This window comes from Apteryx rowi, unplaced genomic scaffold, assembly GCF_003343035.1.
Source record: "Apteryx rowi isolate R43461 unplaced genomic scaffold, aptRow1 scaffold_340, whole genome shotgun sequence".
Classification (NCBI taxonomy): domain Eukaryota; kingdom Metazoa; phylum Chordata; class Aves; order Apterygiformes; family Apterygidae; genus Apteryx; species Apteryx rowi.
Genome location: NW_020449864.1, coordinates 710988 through 729940, shown reverse-complemented (window position 1 = coordinate 729940; position 18953 = coordinate 710988). Strand labels below are relative to the sequence as shown.

The following is an 18953-nucleotide window of genomic DNA, read 5'->3' as shown; positions in this document are numbered from 1 at the left end:
AGTCAGTGATTGTGGACATATTTTTTCATATATTCATTTGAATTGATTGCCTATAAAGACAAAACCCAATAAAAGTGCTATCTAGTACTGTACCATAAAATACAGAAGTGATACCGTAATACATCTGCCCAATGGGAAGTGATAGCTGGGTTTTTTTTCAGTCTTAGTTGGCATTGAAATTCAATAATGTATCTTTCTTGCTTGTAAAAGTTAATATTTTCCTATATTATTAGCATACTATTGGTAGTACAAGAAGTGCATCATTTTAAATATGTGGCTTTCACTTCAGAGTAATTTTTAAAATATTTTTTTAAAACTTCCTATTTTGTCTTTTACAGCATGATCCAATTTCAGAGTCAGGTAGTGTGGATTTTTTTAGTATTTAGAAAAAGCAACATATATTAGAGAAGTCAATAAAAGCAGAAAGTGTTACTGAGCTAACCAGGCAGTGCCATTTTACTGTCATTTGCAGCTACATTTGCAGTTAACCATGGTTACAGGGTTAATTTGCTAAAAGAAAAAAGACCAGCTCCTTCAAATATGAGTCAAGTAGAGAATGAATTATTGTTCAGTTTAGATAAGGTAAGAGCCAAAGGACTGACAATCTGGCCAGATTTGGGCATGCTCTGTTATAAAACTATCTTTCCAAAACAACGCACAGAGTAATTAAGACAATTAAATTTGTGGACATTTGGGGAAGGACTTTAGATATTTTCTGTTTTCCTATGTTGTCCATATATTTCATCATTTCTTTCCAGAAGGTGCAGAAACCCCACACCATTTAAATTTCATTGCTGTAATGGCAGGTTGTTCCTTTACCTAGCCAACATAAACGTGAATGTCACCGGTGTGACCTCAAGTCTCCAGCTTCTATGGAACAATAATCATTTTCTGACAGAACCAGTTTGCAGGGTTTTCATATATCCACCACAAAGAAAAATTGTATGTCATCTCGGTTGTATTATATCCATCAGCTGGCTTCCCATTTGTCGTGGAGTGTCTGCGGCGCCGTGGGGCCATGGCTCTATTCGGCGGTAACGGATTGCCTGGAGTGCATTCAGTGACGCTGGTACCTGTTGCTGGTTCTTTTTCCAGGTCAACTGGCTGCAGGTACATGTGAGATTGTTACTTTGGACAGAGATAGCAGTCAGCCCCGAAGGACTATAGCCCGACAAACAGCTCGCTGTGCATGTAAAAAAGGACAGATTGCCGGTACAACAAGAGCGAGGCCAGCCTGTGTTGATGGTAAGAAGTCAAGATCTATTCGATAAGTTTCTGCCGATAAAAGAGTGCTTTCAACTGGTAGAGTCTCATCAAATAATAAAGGCTCTATAGCAGAAATTTTAAGATGTCCCAGCTAGCAGTGGTAATGTGATTGAAATTCCCAGAACAGAGACTGACTAATAGTATGGATATTTCAGTAACAGTTTTTTTTAATTTGAATTTTCACTTTTGTTTTCTTATAATATGCGGTTGAATGTTAAAGGCATTGTACTGCTATATTTTGTATGTGATGATAGGATCAGCAGTGAAATAGCATTCTTTTCCCCTTTTATTCTGTATAACATTAAAAAAAAATTGCAAAAGAAAGACCTGCAAAGATTTTATGCCACTAGGAGCTAATGTGACCACTTCTGTGTGAAAGTTAATGTTGTTGAGGAAAACACTAACACTATACTTGAATGTAGTATCTGAATTTACTTTACATGCCCAGCATTTCTTCTCTCCTTAAAATGATGATTCTGTATGATTCACTGCAGATGCAGTGGTAGCATGCAGCCTGGAAAAGTGCTGACATAGAGGGAGGTATGAAAATATTTCATTTTGAAATCATTCTGTGAGACAAATGGATTCTGGTGTTACAGCTAAATAAGACTAACAATGGTGCAATCTTCAAGGCAGGTCTGCCAGTGCAAGCTTATTAGCAAGCGTTCATATTATAATTAAAAGTAAAATTGGAGATATATTGAAAGTAGTTGATGCAAAACGGCATGTATTGGTCAAGGCTCTGTTAACAGCAGTAAAAAGAAGATGCTTATATATGGGAGATATAACAAATTCACCAGTTGCCTTTGAACACCGATTGGTTTGAGTTCTAAAATAAAAATATTGTGAAGAACACCCTACCATTGCTTCAGAATTTGATCTTACCCAGTGACTATCAAAGAAGACAGCTCAAAGGGGATTTCAGAGCCTACCCGCAAAGCTAAATATAGAACATCATGCACATTCTATTTTTGCGTTTTGCTTTCACTGTTTTTGGTACTCTGTAATACCGTTCATTTTTCTTAGCTATCACTATCCTAATATGAGATGATATCTAGTAATTCTCTTCTTTCCTGTTTTATTATAAGATCATAAGATTTAATTGCCTAAGAAAGGAATGATTTTAATGTGTCATTTATAATTGCAACTTTAGTAAAACTACTTGTTAGCAATTAAAAAATTCAACATATGTTTCCCATTTTAAAACAATAAAGTTATGAGGGAAATGTGAGATTTCCTTCATCTGATGGGAATGAATACATAATTTTTTTTCAGTCAGTTATGGGTCTAGGGTGAGATTCGTTTGCTGTAACTTGTGTATCCAAAATTAGTTGTCTAACCTAATCACTCCAGTTTTTCTTTATACTCAATGGAGAGCAAGAGGCACCTTCTCAGAGCAATTCATGTCATCCTAAGATCAGATGCACTACTCTCTGGTACTTACTGTTTCTCTTCCTTGCTTTAAAAGTTACCTGTGGTGACTAAATCAGATTTCAGACAGCTAAAATCTCTATGTGTCAGTAAGAAGAGATAATTTCCCCCTACCCTCCACTTGTTACATTAACTTAGTTTCCAAGTGCAGAAGCTTTGAAGTCATTTAATATTTGAAAAGAATTTTCTTTTTTTCATTTTATCTGAAACTCCTGAAAAGGGGCAATTCCAAATTCTGCTTTCAGTGTGCATGATCATCATTTTATGTAAACAGAGAACTAGATGATTGGACTAATGGTTAGGTGGTGGTGTGTAATCAGAGAGGGTTCTTTGTGTAATACTTCATATTTGAAAAATAAGTGGGAAATTCATCAGTTGAAAAATAGAGCTGCAAATTAACTTGTGTGCCCAGATATTAGCCTTCATTTTTTAAGCTTTCCTGTGTAGTCCTAATACAATCTAATACACTGTTCTTTAATATTTCGTGAAATGTTTATAGTCAGGATGTTGGGTCCTTTGCTAAGAATGATAACTGCAAGATGAGTAGGACATGATACTTTTGCTTTCCTGGACACTGAAAATCAAAGCTCAAAAAGCTTAATGGTACCTAGAGCTGTCTAGCAAGTTACCAAGTTAAAAAGCACAGGCCAAATCGTTGGTCTGTAATTTTTACTTATCAAGTATATTATGAAAACATATAGAAGTTTTACATGCAAACAGACCAGCAAGTACAATATTAATTTGCCTTACAGACAATGATATAGGAAAGAATAAACAAGCACTTTCACTTGTCTCTAATCTTCTGCTGTCAAATGAAGATGGCAGATAAATTGGTCATTAACTAGCAAATAAGTATTTATCTGTGAATTGGCCAGGTTCATAATTTAAAGAATACAAACTATTGTTTGTATTCAATAAAACTCGCCTCCAGAGTTAGAAGGATCTGGATTTTTCCATACTGTTTATATTAATTTCTAGAATAGAGTGTTTCAAACATTGCTACTAAATGCATTCTTCTGTACAGAATGTGAAATCTGCATAAATTCATGCCTCAGAAAAGCTAGTTTTGTCTCTGATGTTAAGTCAAATACTGCTGTTTTAGTAATGCAACAACTGAACTTAGATTTTTCTTACGATAAAGAAGAGTATTTTCGCCAATAGAAATCTTCCATCTAGCAAAAATTCCATTCACTCTTTCTTATATAAATCTCCTTGGCCTAATAAACAAGCAAATCCTTCTTCCAGCTTTTTTAAGTACAAACGTAAATGTATTTTTTTACCAATTTTAATTTTTTTTTTATACATAGTTGATGTTAAGAATGTAATTCAATACTATTTGAGATTTTGCTTATGCTATCAAAAAGCAGAAAATCTAATTGGAAAGATTTTTAGTGTTTTTTTGCTTTGCAAAAACTTGGTTCTTCTAATTTTATTCTTTATATGATCTTGATTTTAATGAGATATTATTTTTGAAGTAAAGGGAAGAGAATTAGACCTTAGATCTTTAATAATTAATGCAAAGTCATTGGATGTGAAGTAAGCAGGCATAGTAAGCTTGACCTTCTAACCTACTAACAAGAAAACGTTAGTTAGCATTTGTGTGACAACTTTTGGCAAGTGAATATTTTGAAGCTTCAGTACCAAAACTGGCAATTTTTACAACCTAAAAATGCATCATGTTTTACCTATCTACCATTTGTTCATTGTTTCATGGTGAGAAATACCTTAGAATATATTCAGTTATGCTGTATATTTTCTGGAGCACAGAAATGTGAGTGCCAATTATTGCAGCAAAAAGAGTAAGTAATTTAAGGGCTCTTAAACCTCACAAGCATTGTCTGAGATTGCACTTGTCAACATAGCTCTTAAAAAGAAGTCCTGAGTTGATTACCAAAATCTGCTCTGATTTCCACTGCTACATCAGCTAAGGTCTTTTCATAAGAACAGAGCTTTTCTTGAAATATTTCCCTATTTGTGATTTACTGTTTTTTGTTTTCTTTAACAGTCTTTAAGTATGACAGACTGCTAATGTAGCCTGAAAAAACGGCATCAATATTCACCCTGGTTTCAAGCTTGTTTTAGTGTTGATCGTGTCATTCCTAGACCGAGAAAATCATAATGTATATTTGGTATGCTTGGTTGTGAAGTAATTTTGTACTTGTGAATGCAGGTTTTGTGGTGTTATGACAGTATTTTGCCTGCACTTAGTTGTGTTCTTACTATTTAGAACCTTCATTGCCTAGTCCCTTTTTCTGAGATCAAATTCCATAGCAATGACCTCAGGTGCACTACTTCAAAAAGATATAATATTTCAGTATAGCATCTGATTTATCACCAGAGTAATTTGCCAGTGTGTGAGCCAAGCTTCAGCGGTTTTTTAAGCTGGAACCTGTGAGAGATTGGAAGATAGCAATTACTGGCTATTTATGTCCAGTATCTTCACTAATTTGGGCCTTGTTTTAAAGCAAGTGACAAAAAGTCTTTGGTAACAGTATGGGTGTATATATGCACTCATATGAAATGTGTGGTTTGTGTTCTTTCACAGGAATTGTATCTTTCTGAACAAAAATTTGTTATGCCCAAGTGTTTCAGGCAATATAAGTACATTAACCTGAGAAGGGTGGGTTGATCTTTTAAATATCCAATGGATTCCAGTAATTCTGTCCATTATCTATTTATACCTCAAAAATAAACAGCAGTTTTCTCCACAAAACAGAATCAGTTTATGAGAGGAAAAGTGAGCATGGGAGAAGTGGCTTAATTGCCTAAGAAAATTAGAATGGCAGTGTCTCTTTGCCTGCCTGACTTCCATGATTAGAAAACTCTTGTGCTCCGGGCTTGAGTTTTGCCTACCTTGTATGTCCACAAGGCACTACAAGGAATCCCAGGACACTGATCCTGGGTTCCAAGATTCCTGAGTTTGGAATAGCCAGAGCTCAGATAACTGAATTCAAGCTTTCAGACTTTTCCATGTGAATCAAGGTCCTTTTTTTTTTTTAATTTTTACTTCTTCTTTTAGAAGCATTCTAATACTATTATAATCTATAGAATCTTATTTGTTATAGATTGTTCATACATTATGATTAACATGCTTTTCAGTTGGCACTGACTGATTTTGTTTAACACAGAAACTCAAGATCCTCGAGGAAGCCACATTAGTTTTAATCAATAATTCCCTGCTCTTCTCATTAGCTCTAGGAGTCTATAGGGATGTGTAGGGGTCAGAATTGATCATTAATTGAATCCTGGGTCATGCACTTGAAACAAAACTCCAGCAGCTAGGGACCTAGTGAGCTTCGTCATTCTAAAATACCTTAAATATCTTATCTATGTTGCCAAAAATTAAAAAAAATGATTTTCAGAAATAGAAATTTTAGCTTTTCCATTTGGAATATTTCATATGTTTGTTGATGTGTTACTCATTTTATCCTGGCTTTATTGCAGATATTTGCAAATGTTTTCTCACTGTAAATATTATACATCCAACATTGTTGCATTTAAGATATGTCAATTTGACACAAATAGATCAGAAAGACAAAGCAGGTTGGAACTGACATTAAAAGGAGATTGAATATTACTATGTAGATGTTTTGCTGGAACGGTAGCAGTACTCTTTATAGTGTGAAAGATTTAAGAGCCGAGTGGGACTATTTGTCCCTGGACAAATGGTATTAATTACACTGTAGTGGTAGCAAAACAATTAGCTATTCTGCTAGCTAGTTATGAAGTTAAATAGGTTAGAACATGTATTTAGTTTTGCTTGCCTCATTATTCGTTTTGAGATATTGGAAAGGGTAACAATTACTTTAAACTGGAGGAAATTATGCCTGTAATGAACATTTGGGAAAATTTATCCTAAGAAAATATTCTGTTGGTTCCCTAGTGTCTGAAGGACATTATCATCCATTTTCTGCTTTTCCTTCCTTTCTTTCTTCTGGATAGGCAGACCCCTCCCAGTACTCACCAGACATTAAAATTAGTGGTACACCATCCTCAAAAAGTAAATTCTTACCACAGCTCTGGAATTTGGGTGCTAATGGGTGTTGGCAACCAGGGGCTAGTGAGGCTTTATCCTTCCTGAATAGAAATTTCACCTGAAGACATTTTTATTTACACAGAGAGCACACGTATCACAAAACACTATCAGTACTAATAATTCAGTTGTAGAATCAGAGCAAAGATTAGAACTTTCTTACATTTTTGAGGACTTTCACTAAATAGTTAAAATCATTGAGTGTCCCGTGAGTACAGAGCTCCTGTCTAGGAGATGTCTAGAACCTCTCAAAACTTAATTTGTAAGTACCCAATATTATATCTGAGTGAGAGGCCATATGGACTAGTAAAGGAATATGTATGCAATGGTTTAATACTTGCTTGGGAATATGCTGGCAGTGATCATAAGTTTGCTTTCCAACAAACAAAGCTATTTTGTTTATGATCAGACTTTTTAATTATTCCTATTTCTCTCTTAAATCAGTGGTTACATTTAATGCTGTGTATGTTAATTTTAGGATATGATAATGCACTGCAATAGTAAAATGTCTTTCAAGAAATGGAAAAAAAAACACATAATATTTATAAGAAATAGAGGGAGATAAATTAGGTTTCCCCTCTTGACTGGGGATCCATAGCAGGAATAACTGAAGACATGACAAAAAGCACTGCTTAGAAAGGTAACAAGCAGATCTGGGAAAAGAATGATAAGTAGGAGTATTATCATAAAGAACAAATATAAAGGCTGCACTATATTTGGAAGTGTTTGGTTCCTAAACTCTAACAGCTGGCTGTGGCATAAAGATGCAGACCAAGATTTTCCAAAATGTCTGGTGATTTCCACAGCAAAATTCATTCTGCAGCAGTCAGGTTGCAGAGAGTGAGTGCTAATCAGTTTGAAAGTCAGGGCCATTATGGGTTCTCAGACCGAGTACCCCAGACCGTTCATCAGTTAAAAAAAAAAAAAGAATCCACAACCCCCCCTTATATATATAAAAAAATGAAAAGATAAAACCCAGACCTTCTTTGCTGAGATTGCTGCTTCCTAATGGCAAGTAGCTCTATGGTCTCCTTCCATGATCTAAGAATATTTATGGAGAAATGTATCAGAGACTTGGAGAAATGAGGGTTAAATACTTATAAAGTGATTTAGCAGATTATTTTCTACAAGATTCTGAAGGATGGAAACATCACAGACTGAGAGGAAACAATGTGAATATGTAAGAGAGATAGATATGGGAGAAGAGTCAATACAATTAAATTGAAGATAAAATACTTGCATCTATAACAAACTGTGACAAACTTAACCAGAAATTATTTTTCACTTATAAGCACCCTCCTTTGAGGTCAAACCTGGCATCAGTTTCAGGTTAAGAGATGACTGTCTTTCTAAATGATAGTGCAGGGAAATATTTAGGAAGGCAGAATTTAATTACGTGATTTGGAAGGTGGCCAGGAACCAGGGGTTAACACTGGTACTGTTGCACAGAGTGCTGAGAGAACTTTAATTGCTTCTAATGCTTAGTGCCTTGCTTTCACATTTCATTTGAAAGACAACACCTTCAGCCTCCCCGTGTTTCATTGGATGCATTAGTTCATCAATGCCAGCAGCTTCATTTCCTTTAGTTCCTAGCTGCTTCTGAGCAGTCACCCATGTAGTCTAATCCTCTTTCATCTACGTGTGCTGATAGCAGTTTCAACACAGAAAGATGGTTGGAGGTTATGTGACATTTGATTGTGGAACAATTTTCGGAGGGAGTGGCTGGAAGCCTAATTACTACAGACATTTTAAATTGAACTGGACAAATAGTAGGGAATGTATTACGCATTAGCATAAGTGTGCACTGCATCACTGGATGGCGTTTTCTGTGTTTGATTTCTTATGGCAGAACGTTACCAACAATCGCAGTGAAATTGCTGCAGTCGGATTCATGCTACCGATCTTCAGGTGCTCGGCTGACCCGATGTTCCTCATTCGGGAGTGCGGTCACCATAAGCTCCCCCTGCGGACAGCGAGGGGAGAGCCGCACATTAGAGGTCAAGTAGTGTCAGTGTTGGAATCACCTTGCGAAAGCTCTGCTCTTTTCCTCTCTTTGGGGATTAAAGAGAACATAGGATGACAAGCAGAGTAGGTTTTCTGCTTCAGTGTAACGCGTGTAAACACTTCAGGCTATCAGCTGCTCAGATTGCCTCCTGGAAAAGCCACTGTCTTCACTGATTAGAAGCAGTTTAAGGAAGAAACATAATGTGTTTACATTACCCCCTCTGCTTGTCATCCTAGGTTCTCTTTACCTCCAGAAGAGGGAAAAAAGAGAGGAACTTTCAAAGACATTGAGGTTTGAAGGTGAGCTTTTATAAGGGGAACATATTTTTGTAAGAGAATCTGGAGAGATGAGCCTTTGTAAAAACTCCTTAGTTGCCTACCATAAATGCTGCCAATAATTGCCCAAATTTAGGTGGGATAAAACTATAGCCGAATGACATTTGGGGCACTATGTGAAAGTAGTGTGGTGAAAGAGCCCCCCTCCCCCCTTTTTTTTCCAAAATAATCTCCTTAAGCAAAGAGAACCACTATGTTTCATAAAAGTGAATCAAGAAAGGGTGTAATATGGTTAGAAATGTCATTTTAAAGCCATATACCACTTTATTTTTAACTTATATTATATTTAATATCTATGATGGTGTCAGAAGACTCATAGAAAATGTTAAAATTGATTGCCAAATTAGTGGCAACATTAATAGCACTACTACATCCAGCACCTGGAACACAGTAGTTAATGCTAGACATTTTTGTATGCCTCTTTCAGAGTACTCTGCACTGGCCTGATTCAGAGAAAATATCCTCCTTGAAGATGAAACCTTAGAAAGCTACCTTTTTAAGGTGATGCAAAGGAGATGGGTTTCCCCTACTGTTAAGGACTGACATCATGCTATAGCATGAGGAAAAGATCGTTGCATTAAAGCTGTTTTCTTCATATCGTAATTAAACTTTGGGTAGGACTGTGTTTTTGGTTTGCATAATTTTTGCTTAGAACTTACCATTGTTTTATTTTGGCAATACCATAGCTTCACAGATAGCTGCAATATAGTCCTTGGCTTAAAGCAGTAATGACAAACTTGAGTCCTTGTTTGTACCTCTATACAAGGAAATAAAAATATTTAGATACTTTTTTATTAATTATCCAGACCATGGGGAGTAGGATAAGGACAAAAGCCCTCCAAAATTCTTTGCAGTCTCAAATGAGGTGAAAGTGGGAAAAAATTGCCTCCACTTGCTTCAGAATATTTCTCTGAGAGTCTTAGTCTTTTTTCTCATCATTCTCTTTAGGGGATACACAGAAGGCCTCTACCCCTGCTCATCTCTTTGAGAAAGGTCAAGGTTAAGCCCCAACTGAATGTGAAGAGGATATACCCCTAGACAAGGTGGGATTCCAGGGACTAGGTGGGAGAGAAATGAAAAGGGATGAAGGAAAGAATTGTCTCTCATTAAAGGAAGAGAGGAGATATCAGAGCTAGGTTGTGCTCAGCAGGAAAAATAAGTGGTGGTGTGAAAGTGAACATGAAAGTGAACTGGCACAACAAAAGATGAGTTACTATGAAATAGACTGTTATTTGAAGGGAGGGTGGCACATATGACGAGGAGGGAGCAGAAGTATAAATGGAAGATACAATACAGAACTCGGATAAGACAGAAGGTGATAAGAATTTTATTATACTTTCCATGTGCATGGCATTCCCGCACAGCTCCCCGCACATACCAGGGCCCTCTGTCTAATTCAGCAGCTTGTGAAGAGGAAGCCATGGACCACAGGACCAGCAGGAGGACTGCAAAGAGCTGCGGGGCAGCACATTGTCCAGATGGAAACGTGAGGTTTCAGGGAGGACATGGCGAGTATGGAGCACAGCAAAGATGGAGACTAGTGACACAGAACTACTTAATTCAGTGGTTGGAAAGAGCTGGAAGAGGTAAAAGGCAGAGAGGTTGGGGAGAGCAAGGCAGGGTTGTGTAGAATGAGTCAGCCGTTGGAGCCAGCCCAAAGACCCCCAAAAGTTCCTCACCCCAGCTAGGAGAAGATGTAGTGGTCTAGGTTATGCATCCCAGTGGGGACATAAATTCTTTTGGGGGGTGGAAAGAAATGAGTATTTTAGAGTGTTACAGAGAAAGAATGGACCCAATCCGGAGTTTGAATTTCCAACACTTGGCCAAAAAAAAAACCAAAACAAAAAAGAAAAACTATGAATTGTTTACTTGGTTTTAATAGGATATTTTGATGAACTGAATAGCACTGGTGTTACAATAATAGTCAATGAAAAAGAATCACCTGTTTTCTATCCAATTATAGGTTTTAATGCTTCTCCTTTATTCCTGCTTCACCGTTTTGATTTTAAATAATTCCCTTCACTGTCCTACATAATTGGGGGACTTAGTCCTCCTGACCTTGAGAATAATCAGCTTTTTTGTTTTATTTTTTAAATTTTAGTATTTGAGGGATATGTCATAAAAAGTAAAATGTTAAAAAAAAACTGGCTTTTTGGGGGTAACATCTTCTACATAGTGCAGCAAGCATAGTTTAAACCTCAGGCTTCAGCTTTGTATGCAGTACTGAATTTTTAATTTTGCTAAGCATAAAACATTGAGTGTTTGCTACGTATACTGACCAATCCTGACAGGCTTTTTTAAAGTAAGTAATTACACTAAGCTCAGTATTCACCCTCTTGTTTGACAACCTCAGGTTAGAATAAATTTTGACAAGCATACAGGTTTGAAAGTCTAGTCATTATATATGGATATAAAGGAGAGGGAAATGTCTACGCTGGGGTGTGGGCAAGAAAGCTGGTGCACTGAGTATAGATCCCAGTGAAGTCCAGCCTATTTTGTAGATGGGCCAGACTCAGTGTCAACTGCCCTCACACATGGATGTCCGCCGCCATGTCCTCCCTCAGTTTTGCTCTGTGGCCGTGCGGCTGATACCTGGCAGAGCCCCTCTCGAAGGGCCACCTGCCTGCTAGAAGGGCATCAGCGATGTGTGTGTGGCCAGGGTGTGAGCTACCCTTGCAAGACCCATGATGCTTCCCCCTAAGCTGCTGGAATCCAACTTTGCTGCGATGTGAAACTGGATCAGGGATACACCATGTTTTGGCTAATGCTACCAATGCTTTCTGTGTGCCTTTTATCTCAGAGGACCTCAGAAACTCCCATAGGTATCTGCTTGTCTCTTTTTAATCTGTATTTTTTGTAGTCTCTATCTCAGCAATATTTGAAGTTCAGATTTTCAAAAGCAGATGGATTGGTTAGTAAATTCAGTTTGAATATTTGGCAGCTCTCTGTTGAAGCAGTGGGCAGCAAGCAGATAAACTGCCAAAGCATACCAGCCTCACAGTTTTGGGGCAGGAGGAAATCTGGGTCTAAAATGATGGGGCAGGTCTTTACTGTTATGAAATATACTACTATATTTTTAGTGTCAGACTTCCTGAAAAGCAATTCTTAGATTCTTTATGCAAAAGAATTGTGTTTGGCAATTTTACATTTGTCAGCTTAAGTGGAGGTCTCAGTCTGTATAAACATTTTAAGTATCTGACCTTTTAAATTTTTTATTCAAATCGGAATAATTCCTTTGTACTTTCACCATCATACACTAAAAAGAGCTGTGTTGGTGTTGGCTTCCTTTACCAGTGATATGAAGTGCATTATCGTACATCTGTTGGCAGCATCGATTACTGATCTAGCACATTTTGCTGTATTTGTATGGATAACTTAGAGTCCTGTTAGTTTTGAATCCCCTTGCATATTATAGAACCCGTTTCATATATTTAGAAACAAAATGTGTACACTGGCTATACATGCTGCCTTCAATTCTGTATGTACTTTACACAGTATGAGTGTTTTGTGATAATTGTACAGTGTGTCTTTCAGATTTACCTCCATATTAATTTTATATATATATATATAAATATATATAAAATACCAAATCCTATTATATTATTGCTGTTATGTGGCATTAGTGTAAATGAATTAGGAGCTGAAAGTCCAAGACACAAAACTCTTCTGCCGACAAATAGTGCTCTGATACAAATTACTTGCCTGAACAAGAATGACTTTGCAAGTAAAAAAGTCTTTAAGGGAGAAACTGGACAGTACTGTGCAAAGTAACCTATCAGTTGTAATTGTCTTTATGCTTAACTGTTAATTATACCCATGACAGTAGCTTCCAGGACAAGCCAGAGGACTCAAGTGAGATTTAAACAGTGTAAGAGGCCATCCGTCTCTTGCAATGGCTAAACTAATTTATTATGAATTAAGTGGTGCCAGTTCTTTGTGTAGGAAATCCTAAAATGACATTGTGTCCGGTGTGCAAACAAAGATTATGGAAAAGTTTCTCTACTTGAAGTAGTTTTCTCTGCTCTTTTAGATGTTGATGAGTTTAACTGGAAAACGAACATAAGTTTAGATCCTATTACAGAATTAATAAAAAAGCCTACTCAGACAGGGAGACATGATTCCTATCTTGAGATTCTTATAATTTAAGGTTCACGTACTTTAGCCTCTTAGTCAAATTAAGAATTCTATTGAAGCTAATGAACCTATTTCCTTGAATTTAAATTTACTGGATCAGTACTCTTTTGGATAGATAGCTATAATAAAAAATAATGGAATCAATGCAGTGACATGCTTTCCGTAAGAAATGTATTTGCAGAAGAGATCTGGATTCATGTATAAAATAGTTTTAATTTTGCAGTTCTTTGTGTTAATGATTTTAATTCATTAACTTTTTATGACAGTTACTTTAAATAATTAGTGTGTTTTTTCACTTTAAAAAAACAATCTGTTGTAGACATTTGTTTGGAATTTGGAAGTTTATGTGAAAAGTATTAATATGTATGCGCACCTAAGAAAACTTGGCATCACTTCTAGATCTAATGTCCTAGATGAGCTTAGATGAAAACCAGAAACCAAAATTAGGAGTTTGTTCTTTTTACAGTGGGATTAATGAAGTTTTGTTTCCTCTAGGGATGTGACCATGATCTCTAAATCCCTGCCACAGTAATGTTAGATCCCTACACATATTTCTTACTGGTCCAACTTTAGAATAGTTTCCTTCTGAAGTCACATTTCATTTGGACACAATTATTTCTCTCTCCTTCTTAGTGTGTGTGTGTGTTCTGGAAAACACCAGAGTAAACTCACTAAATTCTCACTTGTTCTACCTTGTTTGTATAGATGGGCTTTTCATGGCTACTGATTACACACTAACCACATGGAGCAGCTTTTGGTGTACAGGTGAAACGGACTACACGAGGGAGATGTTACGACTGGCAATTTGCAATCTTTTGGCTCATGCAAAAAGAGCAAATATAAAAAATGCAAAAATAAAAATAAGCACATAAATTATTTTTATTTGTGTGCTTATTTTTACTTAATTTCTTTTTAACCTCTTTTTAAAACACAACAAATAAGACTCAAGGTAATTTTTTAAAGGTACAGTATACACAGGTGAACACTACAGGAGCAATGATAATTTCATCTTATTTTACAGTCTGGCTGTTCACAACCTTACAAAACTGCATTTTGACTTCATTTTCAACCCAAAAATTATCACTTGAACCTCTCTGCTTGAAAAAAAGTTGATCATCTTGCTTGATGCTGTAATTTGGAGTCATCCCATTGAAGTCTGGATATACAGTTTTCTCAGAGCACATCTGTAGGTCTGGCAAAGAATTGGGATGTAGCTTCTGTTATAATCTTACCTTTGCATGGGGTGTCAGGCCAGTAAGCTTTCTGATTCAGTTCTGTCTGAGAATAAGTGGTAGCTGAAAATATTTTCTTTCTGTTCTGCTGCTAAGGAAAACTTGAAGTAGTAATTTGAATTCAGTTTAAGTTTAAGAAAAAAGTTAAGGAAAAAGCATAAAGCATAAATATATTTTGAGTTTGATTTATTTGCTGTCAGGTGCAATAAGTATTTCAGAATGTTCTGAAATCTTCATATTCAGTTTTGATTGAAGAGAAAAATAATAGTTCAGCCTGTTTTTCACCTTGAGTTTGATTCTTTTCCGTAGTCTGGAATTTTTTACTTTTATTGTGCAAAGACAGTATGAGGGGATTTTGAACTCTGCGTGTGTGTGTGTGTGTGTGTGTATGTGTGTGTGTGTGAGTGTGTGTGTTTTATTTGAGTTTTGTTGTTAAAATAATGAAGAATAGTGTTCCTAGGCCTTTGACCTCATATTATAATGAATTTTAAAGGTATGACATCCCAGGTCCTGCCAGCTTCCAGTTTCAACTACATTTTTGATTTATTTTTTTTTCAAAATTATGGAACTTTACTGAAATGTGCATTCATGCAGTATTTAAGATTTCAATCTCCAGTTATAAAGAAAACTATGCTTACAAATTATCTTTACCACAGAAAAGTTGTTGCTTTTTATTTTTATTTTTTCCATAGTATAAAATGGTCTGATTTTCCATACTTACAAACAGTTGAATAAAATATTTTAACTTAGAGGGGAAATTTCAGAAAAGTTATGTATAGCAGTGTTGTAGGCACAGGGTGTCTACTATGAGAACACATCAAGTAGATTCATGTATATGATGAGTATAAAGAAAAAAATATGGGCAAACAGAATTCAATGAAAGGAGTATGAAATTATACTGTCTAAGTAAAGTTCATCTATTAGCGTGTGTAAGAATATATTTAAATGCATTGATATTAGCGCACATTTTTATCACTGGAATGGAGACATTTGTATTTTTAATTTCTCATAGACTATACCTTTACAATGTAAAACCAAAACCACCTGAATTACCTTTTAAAACTTTATAGCAATTTCACGAAACATAATTTTGAGTTGTCTGTGAGAACGAACAAGACACTCCTTTCCAGAAATATTAAGATGTTCTTTCTCTTTCCACCTCTTTTCCCTCACCTGTCCATTTTTGAACAGTAGTGGCTTCTGTAGAATACCAAAGTATGCTTTCACAAAGCTATTTATGTCACAGATTTGTTGAGTCTACTATATAATACTATAATACTATAGTACTATTATACTGTATTATATCAGCTAGAAAATGGGCCTTGGCATTCATCAACCTGTAGCCTTGATAACCCTCTGTGTCCATAATACTTCCATTAATAGGATGTACTGTCCTCATATCAGAATTTCATTAAGCTGTAGAGACAGAGTGGCTGAATAAGTATAGATAACTAGCAGCCTATAGGAGTTCCATTAAGAACAGCCATAGACATTTTGAGAAAAATAGGCATTCTATCTTCGAATTCCTTTCCTGTTTTCTGGGAGATATTCAGTAGCTATTGAAACCAAATGGCTATAGTTTTGTATGTTTTATAAGGATTCTTCATCTACCAAAGTTTTTTAATCATTGATTCCAGTAGAGCAGTGCAGAAGTAGTCTTTTCCATTTCAGGTGTACAGTGCATAGTGACCATTTCTGGTGATCTTCAATAGTACAAATACAAATATGATCATATTGATGAGTTACAGGGCTTTTTTTAAAGTGGAGCATAGCTGCTGGATACATCTGTATTAGTGTTCCATTGATGTAACAACAAAATAATACTTCCTATATGCAGAAAAAGCTTGGACTGGAACAGTGTTCAGTTGCATTTTTGCATTAGTTTTGGTAAATGCACTTTAAGAAGAGTAATGGAGTGCTCATAATTTATTCTATCATTTTTGTTCTTCTGTCATCAAAAGTGTGCCACATCCTGTAGAGAGAAATCAGACCAGGTTCAAAGCAATGACTTTGACTTCTTAAGCAAGTTAAAATGAGTAAGGTTAGAAAAAGAGTGAGTGCACTTATAAATAAATGACTGTCAAGATTCTTATTGTTATTATTACTCATGGGTACTGTGGTGGTGCACTAGGACACACAATAATAGTCCTTTATTATGCCAGGCACTATACAAACACAAAATATTAGTTAGTCCCTGTGTGAAGAGCTTACGGTTAAATAGATGGTTAGTAAGAAGATGGGGGAAGGGTCAGAACTTACTAGACCATAGTAGCAAATAGCTTGTTACTGCCCAATTTTATTTATTTTTGTAGGGCTGTAGAAAAGGTGAGTTCTGCTGAGAGATGATAGAGCTAGACAGCAAGAATGCATGATTGGAAGAGATGCTGAAGGGAAAAGGGATGAAGGGAATACAGAGAGGGTAAGTGTGGGCATGCAGTGAACCTGAAGCTAACATATAAGAGTGGTGGACTTAAGAGCTGGTCAACACAGTACAGAGGAAGTCCTACTAACATTGAAACAACTTCTTTGCATGTCCAAAGATCCTTTCTTTAGCTATTTATATTTTTACGTCTGATTGCTTTAGGATATTACCTTACACTGTGGGGCTATGTTTTCTTTCCTTTCTTCTTTTTCTTTCTCTCCCCCTTTTTTTTTTTTTAGTAGTATTATTGAAAGCAGGACTACTGTATTTTTACAAGAAGAGGGAGAGTAGAAGAAGGAAGACATGGAGGGACACAGAGCATGAGGAAAGGGTGGAGACAAGGACAAGAAACTAAATCCTGTGGCCTGGTTAAGTAAAATTAGAGGTTGGCTAATGAGGTGAATCAAAAGGCAGTACAGAGGAACTGAATAATTGCAGTAGTAATAGCACAATTTCCAGGAGAGTAAAAGCTGTAATTAGCTTTGAATCCAGCTGTAGTAAAGAGAATAGGTATAGATTCACCTGTAGATAGACACAGAAGCCCATTTTGTTCTCATATTTGTTATGGATGTTAGAACCTTAGCCAGGAAGGTGAAACAGAGGAAATCAATATTGCTATACATCTCTGAAAATATCCTTCGTTTTGTCTTCCACTGATCAGCTTTTTATGTTTTTTTGATTAGAAGAATAGAATTTCTTTTTGCCCATCATGCATGCTCCAATCAGATGGACTAATTGATCTTTGAAAGAAAGACATTAGAAAACTAGTTAAGTTAGTCATTTTGGTGCAGCTCGAGAGTTTCCTTATCACTGGCTATCTTTTGTAAAAGTTACTTCTTCAACCTTAACCCCTTTTCTCACGCACCCATTAACATTCATCATCTATTCCTCATCATATAAAGGGAACCTGGAAATACCACCATTCATCTAAAAGACAAGATAAATATGCCAGCTAACCAAAGAGTTACTTGAAATCCATATTGGTGCAAGACTTGTATTTTCATTTACTTTCCCCTTGTATTCAGTTACAAAGAGTTTTCATAATTTTGGTGAGGGAGATCTTTCTTTAGCAAATACGTGTTCTGCAGAAGTTTCTTCAGCTCCCTCTTTCACCTATCTTGGGTAGATTGTTCAGACTGGAGTATCGTTCCCCTTTTTTTGCAAAGCACTTAGTCATATTGTTAAAAGTAATCTGAGTTAAAATATGAATAAATCTGTTCCTTGTTCCTTGGGCAATAGGACAAGGAGCAAAGGTATCACAAACATATAACGAAGATATAAACATATAACAAAGGTATAAAAAAACCCAGCAAATAATATTTTCTTAGAAGTTCATCTTCTCCTCCCGTTTTCTATATGCTGTATATAATTTATATTACTAACTAGTTAAATGGTTAAAAAAGAAAAAATGTGGATCAGTCCTGGGTTTCATGGGACATGGAGCTTGGATAGAGAGTTTAGGGCCACAGAGCTGAGGAGACTGAGGTATGTTTGATAGCAGGATCAGGAAAACAGAAGGTGTGACATTAGATTTCTCATGTGGAGAGACAGCATAATTAATAGAAAGTAGTTCAGAGTTCTGCCATAATGAGAGAGGAGTAACACCTCACACCTGCTTCAGGGCAAGCACTTGCTTGCAGATAACTCTCAAATAGTAAAACAAGTGCTCAGATCCATTATAACTTATCCTTCTGCCCCTGTCATAATACTGATTAGTGATCTTGTCAGGAGTTTTTAACAAAATTCACAAAAAAACTTGCCAGTGAGCGGTGAAGGGTGGTGCGTTCAGTAAGGGTCATAGTATAATAGCTTACATGACAAAATAAGAGCAGCTCCTGTCAGACTGAAGCTCTGCCTAGCCTGGTATCCTGTAGTGGTGGAGGGAAAGGGGCATAAGAAGGCAGCAAGCATTTAGCGGTACTTCCCTGCCCTTCCCCTATGCGCTTTTAGATTTGGTAATCTCAGGCACTTCATGGTGGAGAGATCATGTTCCATCTTTTTTTTTTTTTTTAATAGTCCCTGAGGGCTTTTTCTTCTGGTTGCTGTTTGAACCCATGTACAGTTGGGCCTTCACCAGATGTTCAGCTGGTTAGTT

The 18953-nt window shown here is 36.3% G+C and overlaps 1 protein-coding gene across 1 annotated transcript in view; it reads left to right on the top strand.

Moving 5' to 3' along the window:
- The window catches only part of FAM19A5 (family with sequence similarity 19 member A5, C-C motif chemokine like), a 359554-nt gene that overhangs the window by 242478 nt on the left and 98123 nt on the right, over positions 1 to 18953 (top strand). Inside the window, exon 3 of the mRNA XM_026072408.1 lies at positions 1096 to 1245. Coding sequence (XP_025928193.1) covers positions 1096 to 1245 — 150 coding nt within the window. The remainder of the gene's footprint in view (positions 1 to 1095; positions 1246 to 18953) is intronic.